This window comes from Diceros bicornis, chromosome 12 (assembly GCF_020826845.1).
Source record: "Diceros bicornis minor isolate mBicDic1 chromosome 12, mDicBic1.mat.cur, whole genome shotgun sequence".
Lineage (NCBI taxonomy): Eukaryota > Metazoa > Chordata > Mammalia > Perissodactyla > Rhinocerotidae > Diceros > Diceros bicornis.
Window position 1 is genome coordinate 75,367,485 of NC_080751.1, and position 16,414 is coordinate 75,383,898.

A 16,414-nucleotide genomic window follows, 5' to 3' on the forward strand; every position below is an offset into this window, starting at 1 on the left:
TTTCTGAACCCGGGTGCCATCAGCTGCCTGCTGGAGCAACTTTACAGAAACTGCAGCTCAGTGGAAGCAGGTCTTGAGCCTGGTGCGCTGGGTGAGGGTGCCTTTGAGGCCAGTAAGGGTTCAGGGCAGGGCAGGGCTTCAGGGTCCGGGCTTCATCTCAGGGCAAAGCCGCCCGGCCGACATGGGTGGAGCGAGATGTGGACCAAGTCCTGTACCCCAGCATCGGGCCCTAGGACTTGCTCCTCATCAGTCTATGGTCCAGAAAGACCTAGAACTACGCGTGAATTCGAGTTGCTGTGTTGCTTCTCCCAGGGAGACTTGCACTTTAAACCCCACCTGCGATGGCAGGAAAGGCCCACTTCACAGCAGGCAGACAGTGACAGCTCTTTGTAAAGAAGTCCTTCCTCCGACCCCAGCCACATCCTCTCTGAAGTCCCAGGCAAGCTGCTGACCCAACAGCACAGCACCGGCCGGAGGGATACAGAGGAGCTACAGGAGGACGTTATACAGAAACCCTCAGAGACTCAAGTGGGAGGGGGCACAGGCCACTAATGCTCCGCCTGCAGGATCAGCGTCCTGGGGCTACAGCAGTGAGGAAGGGCTCGTCCTTCCCTGTGGCCACACGTTCCAGGGAAATGCATCCTGGCTTCAGCGTCGCTCTTGGCAGAGAGGGTACTGCCCCTCGCTCTCTGGGTTGTTGGGACCCCTGCTGCAAGCCAGACTGCCTCGTCCAGTCCATGTGGAGTCAAGTGCTCTTTCCAGCAAAATATCAGCAAGTAACTGTAGTCTCAGCCAAGCTGAAATAAGACCCTTTATGCTTTTGTCAATACTTTTATAACAGCAACAGGACAATTTCTAAAGTAATCCGTTTCTGTGTGTCACCAATGAAAATCTATGTAAATTCACATTTAGTAATCGGCTTCATAATCACATCAGAGCCAGCAGGATGCAATACTCAATACAGTCAAACCAGAACAATCGCAAAGAACTAAACCTTTTAACAGTCATAGAAATTTGAATCGAGATATTTCTGTGCTATTTCTTAAACCTACAGAATTAAAGCTACGTCACCGGCCACTAAGCAGGAGCCTTCCCACTGAAGCTCCCCGGTCGGCGCAGCACACCTGGAGGAAGATCCGGCCGATGCCACTCAGCAGCTGTGGCTCCTGCTCTGGGTGGTACTGGATGACAGAACGGTAAGCGTCCACGGCCAGCACGTAGTCCTGCAGGAAGAAACGCCCAGAGAACATCTTAGAGATAAAAAGGTGGCCGAGCCGGAGCCCGTGCAGACTCACGTGTGAAGAGAGGACATGGGACGTGGGAGTGGGCAGGAGACAGGACACCCCGCGCCAGACACTGCGCCAAGGGGAGCGCCCACCAGGACCCCAGTTCTGTGCGCTACTAGTCGGCGAAAGCTCCCCATCACTGAGAGGCAGGCTGAGGCTGTGCTCATGCACATAGGCTGAGGGTCTTGCTTCCATCTCCTAAGGAGCAACAAGTCTTTCACCTAGACCGTCTCTCTCTGTTTCCTGACAAAATTATTAAGTGAATTGGTGAATTTTGTCTTGTTTCCCAGCAGCCGAATACGTAAGCCAAGTTTATTAACAGCATCTCTTAAACATTTTCTATGCCAGAAAGGCAAGTATACTCTTTAAATGTAAACAAACAAACAAAAAAACCCACAAAACAACTTAGCTGAGAGAGTAAGCAGGGGATTCTAGGTCAGACCAGCAGAGCAGGACTCTTGACTGTTACACCAGAAATTCCTACCACTTTGGAGACATCTATACAGGACACTGAAAAAGGCTCTGCGAGCTACTGCGCCAAGTCCTTCACCTCTCTCTCACTCACCCGATTCTCCTGCGCCCTCGTCATAACGCCCTCCACGCTGCCCTGTGGTGACCGGGCAAGGCCTGGCCAGGACCAGCTCTGCAGTCACCTGCCCATTCGCCCAGCGCTGGCGTCGTGGGCACTCGGCTGATGCTACGTGAGGAAAGCCCTCTTGGTCCACAAGGAAGAGAGGCAGAGCCAGTCGCCTCTATCAGGTGTGAGAAAGCAGGTCTCAGAGAGACGCGGTCTTGCCCAAGTCACGTAGGACACAGCCCTTGACTCGTCTCAGGGCCCCCAGCAGACCCAGGCTCTCCAGAACGACAGAGATGGCTGCAGTGTTTACTGAGCTTATTGTATTTTGAGTCAGAGCACACAGTCAGCAACAAATACGGCCACCAGTGGTATTTTTCTCCTTAATCTTCATAAAACCCCAAAAGGTACTTTTACTTCTTTATTCTTCTACGTTTCAATCTCATCCAAACTGGGACTGGAGTTACTAGTCTGCTAATTGAGATGTTATAAAGAAAGAAAGATGACAAGTACAACTCCAGTTTAGCGGGAAAAAAACGAAAAGCCTCACTCCAGTCCGGCGCCTTCAAGCACAGCTCATTAAAAGGATCTTATTCAAGGGCTCGGTGTGGAGCCTCACGGCACCTGCCTCGTCCCTCCCACAGCTTCTGCCTGCCTGTCACCACGGCCAGTGGCAGGGCCACACTGTATCCAGTGCTGTGTGTGCCCTACACAGGGGTGTACAACTGTGTGAATGTGCACACGTGTGTGAAAGTGTGTGCAGCAAGCGTGAGTGTGTGTGTGCTGAGAGGCGCCTCTCCTGGAGGAGGCAGCGCCTCCCACTGCTTGGTGGCTGGCGGAGCCCTTGGGGAAGCCGAGGCCCAGCTGAGGGGAGCGGGGTGCCCTCAGGGGCTGCGGGTCTGGGCTTTGGCCAGAGCTCCAGGCCCATCTAGACTCTGGGGGTGGGGGGGGCCTCGGAGCACCTGTCACACTGGGAATCACCTGCTGTAATTTAACACCTGCCCCTGATTTTCGGTTTAGAGTGAACGAGAGGCAATTCTGACCTGATCATCACTCAAGTGTCACTGGGTCATGCGGGTGCATGTCCCCAAATCTCGGCCTGTGCATCACTCACTCTCCTGATGCTCCCAGCTGAGCCAGGGACGACACACGTGGAGGGTGGTGACATGTCCACTCCTGGCGGCAAGGCCAGGTGGCCTCCCTTCTAGAATGGCTTTCTCGCCAGTGTCACTGCCTCACGACTCCCTGTTTAGTGCTTGTGGCCGGGAGTCAATGTTGCTGAAGGCACTTTGATATGGAAACGACAGGTTTTAGAAAACCTAGCAATGATCCTTGCTGGTCAGTTATTTTACCATAGATCTGTTAAAACACGGCTCTCCCAGGTGAATACGTCCGGGCAGATCCATAGGCATGGGAGCCACGTGAGAAAGCTGGATTCCAGGCAAGAGGTCAGACAAGAGGAGGAGGGACCATGGGGCAGCCAGTTGGCCCCCACGAGGTCAGCCATAGTCACAGCCCAGTAGCCGCTGCAGCCACGGGGATGGACTGCCAGGTTTCCAGGAGCCTCTCATCAAATATGCCAGAGCAGGAGCGTGTCAGAGAGCTTCTGTAAGTTGATTACTAGTTAATGAAATTGTTTATTTACTGGAGGTGGAGGAAATCCAGTCCTTTTAATGGAAAATGGCTAAAATGAGCTCTTCAGAGAGAGCGTAATCCACTCTGCACATATAGATTATTATATTTGACCTTGCAAAAGGGTCTGAATGGCTAGCTTACAGGGATAGACATGCTTTAGCTCCACCTTTACCCTTGTCCTGTCAGCAGCCACGCTTGTCTGGTGGCTGTGAAACTAGACTCACAACCACCTGCAATAGAAAGGCCTGTGCAGTGTGAGGTAAGCAAGAAGGAAGGTGGTTTATGTGGCTACGTGGTCCTTTAAATGACGTGAGAAGCCACAACAGTTGGCCTGTGCAGGATGGGGAGCTGTGGGACACCCAGGCACAGGGCGGGCCCCTGAGGCAGTAAGCACAGGCATCCCTGTGGTCTGCCAGCAGGCACCTTAGGGCTCCTGTGGGTCTAAGGAGGGGAAGCAACATGAAGAGGCAGGATTGGTGCAATTTCCCAGGCCTTGTAATACGTGCAATTGTGCCTGGTTGTATTATGCAGATACTCGGGGCTGAATCGTATGAATAGATTTCTCATCGTTAAAAAGTTAAATTAATATTTATTTCACTGTAATAGAAATGCTGTTCAAAATAATTAAACGGCTGATAAATAGTCATTGTTAGCCCATACACATAATTAAATTAACATGACACCCCACAATGGAGACCACACGCTGTTGTAACGCTGGGCACACTCACCAGATGGCAATAGAACGCATGTGCCTGCAGCAGCCGTAACTGCAAAATTTTTTATTCCTTTTTTTAACTCATGATAATGAAAGATTAATCTAAAATTTCAAATTAAATTGCATTCGTCATAAAAGTATTTTTGAGACACAACACTGTGTTCTGTACTGAGTCCCAGCAATGCGGGTCTGACGTTGGTGGCCTGGTGGTGGTACCACTACTACAGACAGTACAACCAAGGAAAGCATTTTTATCCCAAGTTTTCTATTATTGTGTCTTAAAAATGCAAATAAAAACCCACCAGTGGAACAGGTAACTTCCCTCCTGAGAAGTTTTAGCCCTATGATTAATGAAACACCAGCCTGTGAATTTACAATCTGTTCTTCATTTCTTTCATAAGCAGATGAACTTCAGGTGTGGCTGAGGGTTGGAGGCCGGACCATGGGGGTTTCTGAGCGGGCTACCATCAATCGGCTGTTGGGGAGAATGGCCTGTTTGGAGGGGCAGAGGGGACAAGGCCCCGGCTCTGGGGTAACGACCGCCCTCCTGCCCAGGCATGTGCCTGGGGCAGGCGCAGGGCTAAGGTGTGAGAGGACGAGGGACACACTCATGGAGGGGCAGGCGGCCCTGTGGGAAACAGGTTAGATGTGGACACCAAAGGAAAAAACCCTGGGCACAACACAGAGCTCCTTAACCCCCTAGCGTCCATCATCCAGTGTGCTGAGAGAGGAGAGGGCTGCGTGAACGAAGGGGCTGGAGGGACGTCAGACCAGTCTGTGCCCCGTTTCAGAGGAGGCACCTGGGGCTCAGCAAAGTCCAAGGGCGCTGTAGGTTGCTATGTGGACCCCAGTGTCGCACCACTACAGGGGTGCACGGAAGGCGGGGCCACCAGCGTGGGCTGCTCTAAGGCGGCTTCAGGCCATATGTCTTCCTGACTAAAAGGACAAGCTGCTTAGGGCTATGAATTGACACCCGCACCCAAGCCCTCTGTGCCGTGCCCAGGACACGATCCTTCTGCACAGGTTTGGGGGGTCGATGTATAACGTGGCTCCACGTCAGGGTTAAACATGGAGCCCACAAGCACATTTCTCCACTCAACAAACTGCCTGCTCTGCTTTGTGAAATTCAAGCAGGAATGACCTTGGGCCGGCCTGTGGGCGGAGACACGACTGTCTCAGAACAGCTCAGAAGGTGCTAACAGTGGCTGATTGATTCCTGCAGCAGCTCTCAGCACCAGCAGCTGGCTGCAGTGCCACCAGCTCGGTGCGGTCACCCTGCCCTGGGGCCGGCGAGCTGGGCTGGGGTGTCGCAGGTTCCCAAGAAAGGGAGAAGCCGGAAACACTGCTGTGTAAGCTGGGGAGGGCCTGCTGGAGGAAGAGAACAAAGGACCAGGCCCTCAGTTCAGCCTTCTTGATTCGTAAGCTGTCTCCTCAGGGGGCTGAAAGCTCTGGGTGAAGCCTGAGAAGCAGGTCGTGTGGGGAAGCCTGTCTCTAGATGCCATGAGCATCAATCATCAAGTCAAACCAGGACAAGGAAAAACGCCCTCTCACACCAGGAGAACAAAGGCGACCTTTCTGAGCTGGAGTTCAGAGAAGAGTGAGAGAGGGAGCGAGTGAGCGGGCACGATACGAGAGCATGAATAATGATTTTAATTAAATCATCTAGACCCATGTTCGAACAATTAAACTTGACAATGTAAATTCTACATTCTGTTGAAATTTCTTTTAGTAGAAATTAAAGTAAATTTAGCCCCGAGTGTGTCACTGAACTCTCTGTTTGGGTGACCCCTCCCTCTGACCCCAGAGTGTTTCTCAGCCGAGTGTCCCGGCGGTCCCCGTGCAGTTTCTGCTGACACCCACCTTCATCAGGAGCAGGCAGTTGGCCATGGAGCACATCACCCGGCCCAGTCGGGACCTCCACAGCTGGACGGAGGCTGCAACAGAGGGGCAGCCGGTGAGTGTGCGCACAAGGCGGAGGCACGCCCCAGCCGTCAGTTATGGGACCCGTGAGTTCCGACTTAGATGACCCCTCTGTCACCACAGCCAGAGGTGGTGTGCACTGCACTGCTGAGACACATCCTGGGGCCAGAGCTCTTGGCTCTGGAAAGAGAACAGCTGGAGAGGGACGCAACAACGACAAAGGGGGGTGACTGCTCAGCTTCAGGCAGACAGAAGATCACAAAATGTACCCAGGCCGTGTTTCCACAGTTAGCACCCTAATATAATGAGCGAATCTGATGAAGAGGCCGCCCTGGCCCACAGCTGGGCCATCTAATGGTGTCAAAGTGAACGGGTGGGAGGGCCCACTGCCCGGGCGGCTGGACGGCTTGTCCAGCGGACCAGGGAGGCGCCTACCACCTGCCTGGGGGCAGTAAACTCGCCAGCTGCAGGCCTTCCCTGGCCTCACCGCTGCAGGGCTACTGGACGGCTCACTCATCTGGGAGTCAGCACGCTGCATCATGGCTACTGCAGCCAGCATTCTCAAGGCCCCCGTTTCCTGACCTTTTATGGGAACAGTAATTCCTATCCTACCTGCTTCACAGGTATGAGGGCACAGAAGTGCCTTCTAAAAGGTCCCAGGCACCCTCGCCTGGGAGGTAGGAGGGTGGTGACGAGGACGACGCAGAATCAAAGCCGAGTCTCCATGAGGCATCTGCGTAACAGTGGCGTGATGTCACACATACCCCACCAGGGCATTTCCAAATTCCTCCACAGGCCTGCTTTCCCCTCCCGGAGCATCCACCTTCACTGTCACTCGTAGTGACTGGCGTGGCCCTGCCGTGTTCTCTCGTCTCTCCGTTAGTCATCAGCCATCGCTCTGCTGATTCCCAGCCTGAAGGTCCCCTAAGAGCTGCTTCGGGTGAAGAGAGGGCTGACCAACGGCTCCCTGCCCAAACCCCAGCTGAATTTTACTGTTTATACACTGGGATTGTCAGGAGTAAGGTCTGCTTTGGAGACCAAGCTGATTTTAAACCTTATATTTTGTTGATTAATGCACTGAGGCCCAGAGAGGCCAGGGGGCGGTCCATCCTGACCCCAGTCCAGCACTCCTCCGCTCTGCCAGTTCCTTCAAGAGAAACAGCATTCACGACTCAGAAACCAGAGGACACAGGGAGCACTACCGGACGAGGAGTATGCGAGAGTGGATGACACGGGGAGCACAGGAGGAGGAGGTGATGGTGGAGAGGACACCGGGAGCACAGACGGAGGAGGAGGAGGAGGTGATGGTGGAGAGGACACGGGGAGCACAGACAGAGGAGGAGCAGGCGAGGGTGGAGAGGACACGGGGAACACAGACGGAGGACGAGGAGGTGATGGTGGAGAGGACAGGGGGAGCACAGGAGGAGGAGGAGCAGGCGAGGGTGGAGAGGACACGGGGAGTGCAGACGGAGGAGGAGGAGCAGGCGAGGGTGGAGAGGACATGGGGAGCACAGAAGGAGGAGGAGGAGGAGGAGGAGGAGGTGATGGTGGAGAGGACACGGGGAGCACAGATGGAGGAGGAGGAGGAGGTGATGGTGGAGAGGACACGGGGAGCACAGACGGAAGAGGAGGAGGAGGTGATGGTGGAGAGGACACGGGGAGCACAGGAGGAGGAGGTGATGGTGGAGAGGACATGGGGAGCACAGGAGGAGGAGGAGGTGATGGTGGAGAGGACACGGGGAGCACAGGAGGAGGAGGAGCAGGTGATGGTGGAGAGGACACGGGGAGCACAGGAGGAGGAGGAGCAGGTGATGGTGGAGAGGACACGGGGAGCACAGGAGGAGGAGGAGCAGGTGATGGTGGAGAGGACACGGGGAGCACAGGAGGAGGAGGAGCAGGTGATGGTGGAGAGGACACGGGGAGCACAAACGGAGGAGGAGGTGATGGTGGAGAGGACACGGGGAGCACAAGAGGAGGAGGAGCAGGCGAGGGTGGAGAGGACATGGGGAGCACAGGAGGAGGAGGAGGTGATGGTGGAGAGGACACGGGGAGCACACAGGAGGAGGAGGAGGAGCAGGCGAAAGTGGAGAGGCAGACGCAGCGGCCGTCCAGCTGAGGACTAGGGACGCGCCAGTCCTGGACACACTTGAGTGACAATAATTGGGTGAGCTTGCCTTACACCGTCCTGCCCCCTTACTGAAACTGACCGCTTTTGGCTGCCAGGATCAATGGTATTTTGGGATAACAATCGCCTAGACATTTTGCTTATCTTGGAGTGTTTAAGAAGAACATACAACACCTAATTGCCAGAACTAAGAATTTAACTTACTTTGCCTTTCAGCAATTAAAAATACATTAGCTGCTTATATTCTCCTTATAACATCATTTTTGTGAAAAGAAAATTCTGAGCAATGCCATATCTTAACGTAAACTGTGACCTTCGCGGTGAGCTAGAGATTCATCTTGATTACCTTCGTGGACGTCTCCTTTTTCCCTTTATCACCTTATAAATCTGCTTATCTGTTGTGACTCTGTTAGATTTCCGGAAACTGCTTTCTGAGATCTAATAACTACCTGCTCATTCCCACTAATGCAGGCGCCCCAAGGCGCAGAGAGTGCTGGAGAAGGGGATGTCCAAGGGTGAGTGGCGACTTCCCTCCTTCAGACTGTGCTAATCTGCCTGCATTTAATCACTGAGGACACGTGCGCACACAAGCACACCCACAAACCTGGCGGTCACTTGGAATTTCTCAAACTAAGGAATCTGTATTTCAAGCAAAAACACAGCTCAGGAGCCCGGCCGGTGGCGCGAGCGGTTAAGTGCGCGCGCTCCACTTCGGCGGCCCAGGGTTTGCGAGTTTGGATCCCGGGCGCACACCGATGCACCACTTGTCACGCCATGCTGTGGCCGCGTCCCATATAAAGTAGAGGAAGATGGGCACGGATGTTAGCTCAGGGCCAATCTTCCTCGGTAAAAAAGAGGAGGATTGGCATCGGATGTTAGCTCAGGGCTGATCTTCCTCACAAAAAACAAAACAGAAAAAAATGCAGCTCAGTGCTTTTGGCCCCTGAGAGCAAATATCTCCTGCCCACGTTGCTCACCCCCATCTCACAGCCCCGTGTGTATGAGGCCAGGGCCTCCCTGGACCTGGGGTCTCACATGGCTCTCCATCTGGAGTGCTCTCCTCTCCAGGTCCCTCTCCTGCTTTTGGCACATCAGTGTCCATAGAGAGCAGCTTCGGAGGAAACCCACTGCTTTCCAGCATATTCTGTGTCAGCCAGCAGTCACCGAGAACCTGCTCCGAGCCAGGCACATGGAAGTGGAGACTGTTAAGCCCCTGCTCCAGGTGACACAGAGTGGGACAGGTGCCCTGGGAACAAGGAGATGACTGGGCAACCGCAGGCCTATGTGGAGAGGTGCTGTCCTGAGGAATGAGTGGGTAGGGGAAGGGCCTCTCGGGGAGGCACCACTGGAGTTGAGTTTTGAAGTTCATCTCTCTAATGTTCTCAAGAAATCATAGCCAGGATGATCTTCTCAAAACGCAAATTGGCTTGTGTCAGCCCAGCACTCAGGATAAAGACCCACATTGTCAGCCTGGGCCCCAAGGCTCTGCACGCAAGGGCCCCAGCTTCCTCTCCCCTCTGGCTCCTCACCGCCTCGCCCTCCCTCCCGCCACAGGCTGTCGCTCTGGCTGGGCAGCCCCCATCCCGGACAGGCCTGGCTCCTCTCCTCCACAGCAGCAATCATAGTGAGAGAGCTCACATGGATCTGTGGGGTTATTTGGTTTAGGCAGCTCTTCTCCACCCAAAAGGGCTCCCCGTGAGCAGGGCTTATGTTTGATCTTGCTCTTTATGTATCAACAGCACCAAGCACGGTGCTTGGCATTCCGAAAAAAGAATGAGGAAACGAACGCATGAAAGGACAAATGCATTGCTGAGTAAGGAGAGAGAATGAGAGAGAGACAAAACCTCTGGGGTTGAGTCTTCTGATAACTCTCAATAATTATTTAACAAAGAAAAGTTGGACCACTGACCTCTTCTGTTCTCCGGTGAGATGCTGCTCATGCTCCCGTCTTCAGCTAACCCTTGCTCCAGATTTGTCAGGATCTGCAGTAATTTCAAGTAAGAACACAAAGTCATAAAAAATGAATTTGCTTCTAGATTTTGTCGTAATATATTCTAGGAGAAGCCTATTTCTCGGTACGAAAACTAGTTTGTCAGGGAATGTTTCACACGGACACGTTTAAACATCGCTGCTACTGCAGATGTAGGCGCTGGTGGCGGAGGGGGAGCTGCTCCAGCTGACGGTGGAGTCTGGGCTTATGATGTTCATCTCATAATGCATTCAGACAGCACACAGAGGGTAGATGTTTTTTCTTTTTAAGAAAAGCATCAAGTATGTTACACGAGAGGATGATTATTAACTTCCTTGAAAATATCAGTCTTATTCTTCCAGGGCACCATGAGGTGTGTGGCCTTTTTTAACATATCAAATAAATTCTGAACTTCCACTTCAGGTAGTTTTTATTGTTTGGTTAATAACTTTGGATTGCTTCTTTTGTGTTTTGGTTTTCTTTGAAAGAAAAGAAGCTGTGCCACTGTAATTTTGGTAGAGAATGTATTTTTTTGAGGGGTAGGATGAGGGGAAAAAAGTCGTAAGCATAAAGACTACTTGCTAGGGAGAAAAATAAAGTATTAATTGAAAAAAGGTTATATCATAGTAATCACATAGTCAGTGATTACTGACTTGAGGCCGTATGCTTTGGGAAAAAATCCTTTCGTTGATTAGATCACCTTGCCAGTTAACATTTCTCCAAACAACTGACCCCCGAGAGGTGAAGTTCACAACCCAACGAGGAAGCTGCTTTGGGCTTTTACTTGCCTGGTCCCCATCTACGCAGCCACGACGGCTAACCAGCCCTCCTCATCTGCAAGCTATTGCTTCATGCAAGCTGGAGAACAATTTGCTAAGAACACGAAGGCCTGTCCTACTGTGACGACTCAGGACACACTGGGGTTCTAAACTGTAACCGTGAAGATTATCCAGTTGGTCTAAACCAGGTCAGATGACATTTTTTAGCTAATCTGTCTTCTGATAAATAATCATAAAAACAGAAACTGATGAGCAAAGAAAGTCTTGATGGTACCATTAAATTAAATTCCCCCGGCTAGGATACAGGGAGGCCAGGAAAAAACAGAAGAGAGAAGGTCTACTGAAGAACAAACACAGGTGGCCTGGTGTCTTCCTGACCAGTAGGGCCCACACAAGTGCACGGCCTCCCACCCGGCTCTGACTGACCAGGGTTAATGGAGGGGACACAGAGGAAGGCGTGGGGATCTGAGAGTAAAACCAACCACAACAGAAGAGCTTGAGAGAATCAGAATCGCAGAGGCAGACTGCAAACTCCGTAAGGGCGAGGAGGGTGATGGGGGACTGAGCTGGGCCCACACTCCGGATCATCTCCACGCACTGCTGAGACCCAGTGAGCCCCACCACGGGGGCTTCGGTGTCTCCAGCCTAAGCTGACTCGTTTCCATAAAAGGCAGCGGGGTGGGAAGAAGCAACATAGGAGGAGAGGGCTGCTCTGGAGAGGCAACCCAAGAAGAGAAATGTCTCAGAAAGAACGAAAAAGTTTCCGACCCAGTGATGTCAAGATGCAGAAAGAGAAGTCATCCTCTGCCAAGGCACCCAAAGCACGAGCAGGGTCGCATCTCTCAGCAGTATTTCTTTAGGTCCAGACTTACGACTTCATCCTTTTAGGGAGGGGGTCATTTTTCATTTCTTGGCACGAATCTACAGAGCCAGGGAAGGGGCACATATAAGAGACAGAGACGCCAAGCAAGGCTATGGCTCTTCCTCCTGGGGAGCCTCTCGAGGCCGGGGGTGAGGGACGCACAGGGACGGCCTGAATGTCTGCAGTGCCAGAGAGAGGGATGGCAAGGAGCTGTGACAGAAGTGAGTATGAACACGTTAAATACAACACCGGATCCTCGGTGGCTGTTTTTCACTTCTAGGGTGTGTTACTTAACGATATCAATTCACAGGTCCCTGTTTGCCTCAGAAGTGTATCCCTGAGTGCCCTGAACAGAAACAGTGGTTCACAGTTAGTATTTATTGCTGTTTATCTAGAGACAGCTGCTAGCTTTATAAAGTAACAGTACATTGATCTACAAAAGCTTATTTCTGCAAAGGAAAGTGACAGAAACATTCCCAGCCCAGAGCCTGAACTGCTGAGTTTGCAAACATGGTGTGGGGCAATTCATCCCGTCCCTTTGACCCAGATGAAATGACCGAGGTCTGAGTCCAGGTCGGACACCAATGAGCAGTCCCAGGTCTGCTTCCCAGGACTATAACGTCAGGCTGCACCACTCCTGCTCATTCTGGAAGATGCTCCAAAAAGTAGAGGCACACTTGTGAGCTCGTGTGGCAGAATGACACCACCCAGGCTCCAGGCAAAGGGGAAGACACTGCCATTCCTCCTTTATTTGGTGTGAAGCCCAGACACCAGAGTGTCTCAGCTCCACTCAATGTCAGTAAAGGACTTCCTGGCCCAAGTAGACGGGGCACTACAGGTGAACATGCCCAGGCCTGAGTCACGGAGACTGGTCGTGCCCCTCCCTAGACCCTGAGCCTCAACGGCCTCACTCCCCTCTGTCCACTCTGCACCTAGCATTTCTGATGCACGAGAGTCTGCTCAGCCACAGAAGAACGCACATTGCTCCTGGAGAGGTGGCGGTCAGCGCCCGTCCCCTGCCAGGTCCCGAGCCATGAGGGGCAACACTGGGCTGCCAGCTGTGCGCTGGGGCAGAGGAGACCCAGGCTCCCACCCTGGGCCGGTTTTGCCTGACGACTCAGCGTGATGATGACTAGCTGTCAAGGTGCAGCAGGTAGTCATGGATTGTAGGGTAGGAGAAGTATGACTTCTGTAGTTATTCTGTAATTTTAAAAAAATGGAAAAGATAAGTAGGTGTTTTTAAGACAAAATCCTGTGAACAGATCAATGTTTGCAATCCTCTAGAGAAAGGCCTCTGACAAGAAGTCTTCGAGGTCTGACAGAGAATGGTGGGTTCTGTAGCTAACAGGAATGGCCAAGAGGAGACTCAAGGAGGACGGCAGAAGAGTGCTTTGGCAGTGTTTCTTCTCTAATTAGTGTTAAAAAAAGGTAATAATATGCTTATGAAAAATTCAAAGAGTTTAGAAATGTAAATGCACCTGTGCTTTCCTCCACGGCCCTCACCCCTACGATCTGCACATGGCTGAGCACAGTGGGTTCAATCCCTGCTCCATGACTTTCCCCTTCTTGCAGCCTCCCTCTGTGGGCTCCCAGCACGTGTCCCCTCAGGGGCTCCTCTCTCCCGCCTCTGTGGGTTCCCAGGACTCAGCCCTCAGCAGCTCCCTCATCCTCCTCTGCGGGCTCCCAGCGTGTCCCCTCAGGGGCTCCTTTGTCCCCCTTCTGCAGGTTCCCAGGACTCACCCTCCAGCGGCTCCCTCATCCTCCTCTGTGTGCTCCCAGGGCATGTCCCCTTGCTCTCTCCTTCCATTTAAGCTGCTGACCACCACCGTGTGCCTGCCTCATGCTACGCAGACAGCCTTGATGTCATGGAGGTGTGTGAGCTGTGTGAGGTGTGTGGAGCATGAGGTGTGTGAGGTATGAGGTATGCAGTGTGTGGTGTGTAAGGTATGAGGTGTGTGAGGTGTGTGTAGTGTGTGCTGTGTGAGGTATGAGGTGTGTGGTGTGTGAGCTGTGAGGTGTGTAAGTTGTGTGTAGTGTGTGATGTGTGAGGTGTGTGAGGTATGTGAGGTGTATGAGGTGTGAGGTGTGAGGTGTGTGAAGTATGTGAAGTGTGTGAGGTATGAGGTGTGTGATGTGTGAGGAGTGTGGTGTGTCAGATATGAGGTGTGTGGTTTGTGAGGTGTATGGTGTGTGAGTTGTGTATAGTGTGTGGTGTGTGAGGTGTGTGAGGTGTATGAGGTATGAGGTGTGTGGTGTGTGAGGTATGTGAGGTGTATGAGGTATATGAGGTGTGTGGTGTGTGAGGAGTGTGGTGTGTGAGGTATGAGGTGTGTGGTGTGTGAGGTGTGTGGTGTATGAGTTGTGTGTAGTGTGTGGTGTGTGAGGTGTATGAGGTATGTGGTGTGTGAGGTATGTGAGGTGTATGAGGTATGAGGTATAAGGTGTGTGGTGTGTGAAGAGTGTGGTGTGTGAGGTATGAGGTGTGTGGTGTGTGAGTTGTGTGTAGTGTGTGGTGTGTGAGGTGTGTGAGGAGTATGAGGTATGAGATGTGTGGTGTGTGAGGTATGTGAGGTGTATGAGGTATGAGGTGTGTGGTGTGTGAGGAGTGTGGTGTGTGAGGTATGAGGTGTGTGGTGTGTGAAGTGTCTGGTGTATGAGGTGTGTGGTGTGTGAAGTGTGTGGTGTGTGAGCTGGATGAGGGAGCCGCCTGGGGAGTCAATTCTCCAGCCCCAATCAAGCCTGTGGCTGATGCAGCTCCCCCCGACTTCTTGATTGCTCCTCATGAGAGGCCCTGGGTCAGAACCCCCGTGCTAAGCTGCTCCAGAACTCCAGACCCACAGAAATGGTGAGACAACAAATCATTGTTGCTTTAAGCCACAAAGTTTGGCATAGTTGGTTATGCAGCCGCAGGTAACTAATACGCAGGTATTAAGCAAAGTTACCAGCACTCTTACTGAAGGCTCCTTGTGAGGAATAGTGCACTGAGGTTGGCATACTGAAACACCTTGAGGGTTTAGTTTTAATGTGGAAATTTCAAAATGGGTTTCTCACTGAGTATCTTAGCATGAGCTCCTTTCTGAAAGCAACTGCAATACTGAAATAACAGTGGTTTTCAAAGTGAAGATGCTGCTTGGAGATGAATGGGGAGGGGTCAGGAGGGAAAACAGAAGCAACAGCCCTGAGCTGGGAGACGATTCTGGTCTCAGGATGCTCCGAGTCAGGGGGAGGGTGTGACTAGAGTGGAGAGGCTGCATCTTAGCCACCACTGTGGGGACTGGTCCTGAGACGGGTGGTCGCACTCCAGCAGTGCAGACAACCATCAACACCCTGGACAGCAGGGGAGGGAAGGGAAATGGTCCAAAATTCAAACTTGGCTGTGTTCTCTCCAAAGACAAAATTACATGCCTGAACAAATATCCCATCTGCCTGACTCCACATATAGCCAACACCACTGGATCTCAAACAGTATTTAAAAAGACAATTTATAACCTATTCACATCTAAAGATACCAAAATCCATGTTCTGAATTCTCTGCAGTTATCTCAGGAGGAGGCAGGCGAGTTCTAATCAAATAACTGACACCTCTGCTAGATCGGTTACAAACATTTTTGGGTTCCCAGCAAACTTCAGCAGCCCACAAGGAACACCACATTTACACCTGCCTCCAGAAATCCTAGAAGTTCATGGACATCGGTGCACACACATGACCTTGGAATCTGGTATTTTAAATTTCAGGTTCTGATTTGTACGCCTGGGGTGTGATCCCAGACCCTGACTTCTGATGAGCTCCAGGTGACACCAGTGGCAATGGTCTGGGGACCACAGTTTGTAGGAAAGCTCTAGAGGAAGGAGCCTCGTGCCTGTCCCTTTGGTGAGCTGTTATGGCCTGTGGGTGGGGTGGGCTTGGGTAGGTTCAGGGAATGGGTTTTACACACAAGGCATCAGTGTACAGACCACTGGAGGCTGGCTGAATTCAAGGACCCGAGGACTCATACTGACCTACTTGAGTCCAGACTAAGGTGAGAGCAGGTCTGCCTAAAGGGGCTTAGATTTCTCTGGAAAGTCCTGGGACCCTCCCATCCCCACCAACAGTTTCCTTGGGGACCTTTTGGAAAAGAGGCTGTCCAGAATGAAGAGAGGTTTCTGGGAGCTGCTCCCAGCCACTGAGAGAAGATTAAACACTCCCCCAGACCAGGCACCGCCTGTGCCAAGTCGCTTGTCCGCATTCCTGATCTGACCCGCGCGGCAGCCCAGCAGCAGCTGATGATATTCCCCAGAACAGGTGAGGAGCTCGAGGCTTATGCATGCCCACCACTCTGTCAGGAAGTGTCAGAGTGGGATCCAGAAATTTCCCCCGTGTGCCTGACTCCAAAGCCCCTCCCAGCCAATGCCTGTGGACAGACTGTGCTTCGGGACTTCACACCTGGAAAAAATGCTCTCTTCTTTTCATCAGGTCACGGAATGAGAGAATATATGATGTCAAGAAAAATAAGGCGAAGAAAGCAGAATTCCAGACCTCCTTATTCCACCAAGGGCCCACTTTTTGCTG

The 16,414-nt window shown here is 52.2% G+C and overlaps 1 protein-coding gene across 1 annotated transcript in view; it reads right to left on the reverse strand.

Annotated features, from left to right (window-relative positions):
• TRAPPC12 (trafficking protein particle complex subunit 12) overlaps positions 1-16,414 on the reverse strand; it is a 97,322-nt gene that overhangs the window by 8,846 nt on the left and 72,062 nt on the right. The window contains exons 7-9 of the mRNA XM_058551854.1: positions 10,165-10,237; positions 6,071-6,144; positions 1,125-1,223 (exon numbers count right to left, since the gene is read on the reverse strand). Coding sequence (XP_058407837.1) covers positions 1,125-1,223; positions 6,071-6,144; positions 10,165-10,237 — 246 coding nt within the window. The remainder of the gene's footprint in view (positions 1-1,124; positions 1,224-6,070; positions 6,145-10,164; positions 10,238-16,414) is intronic.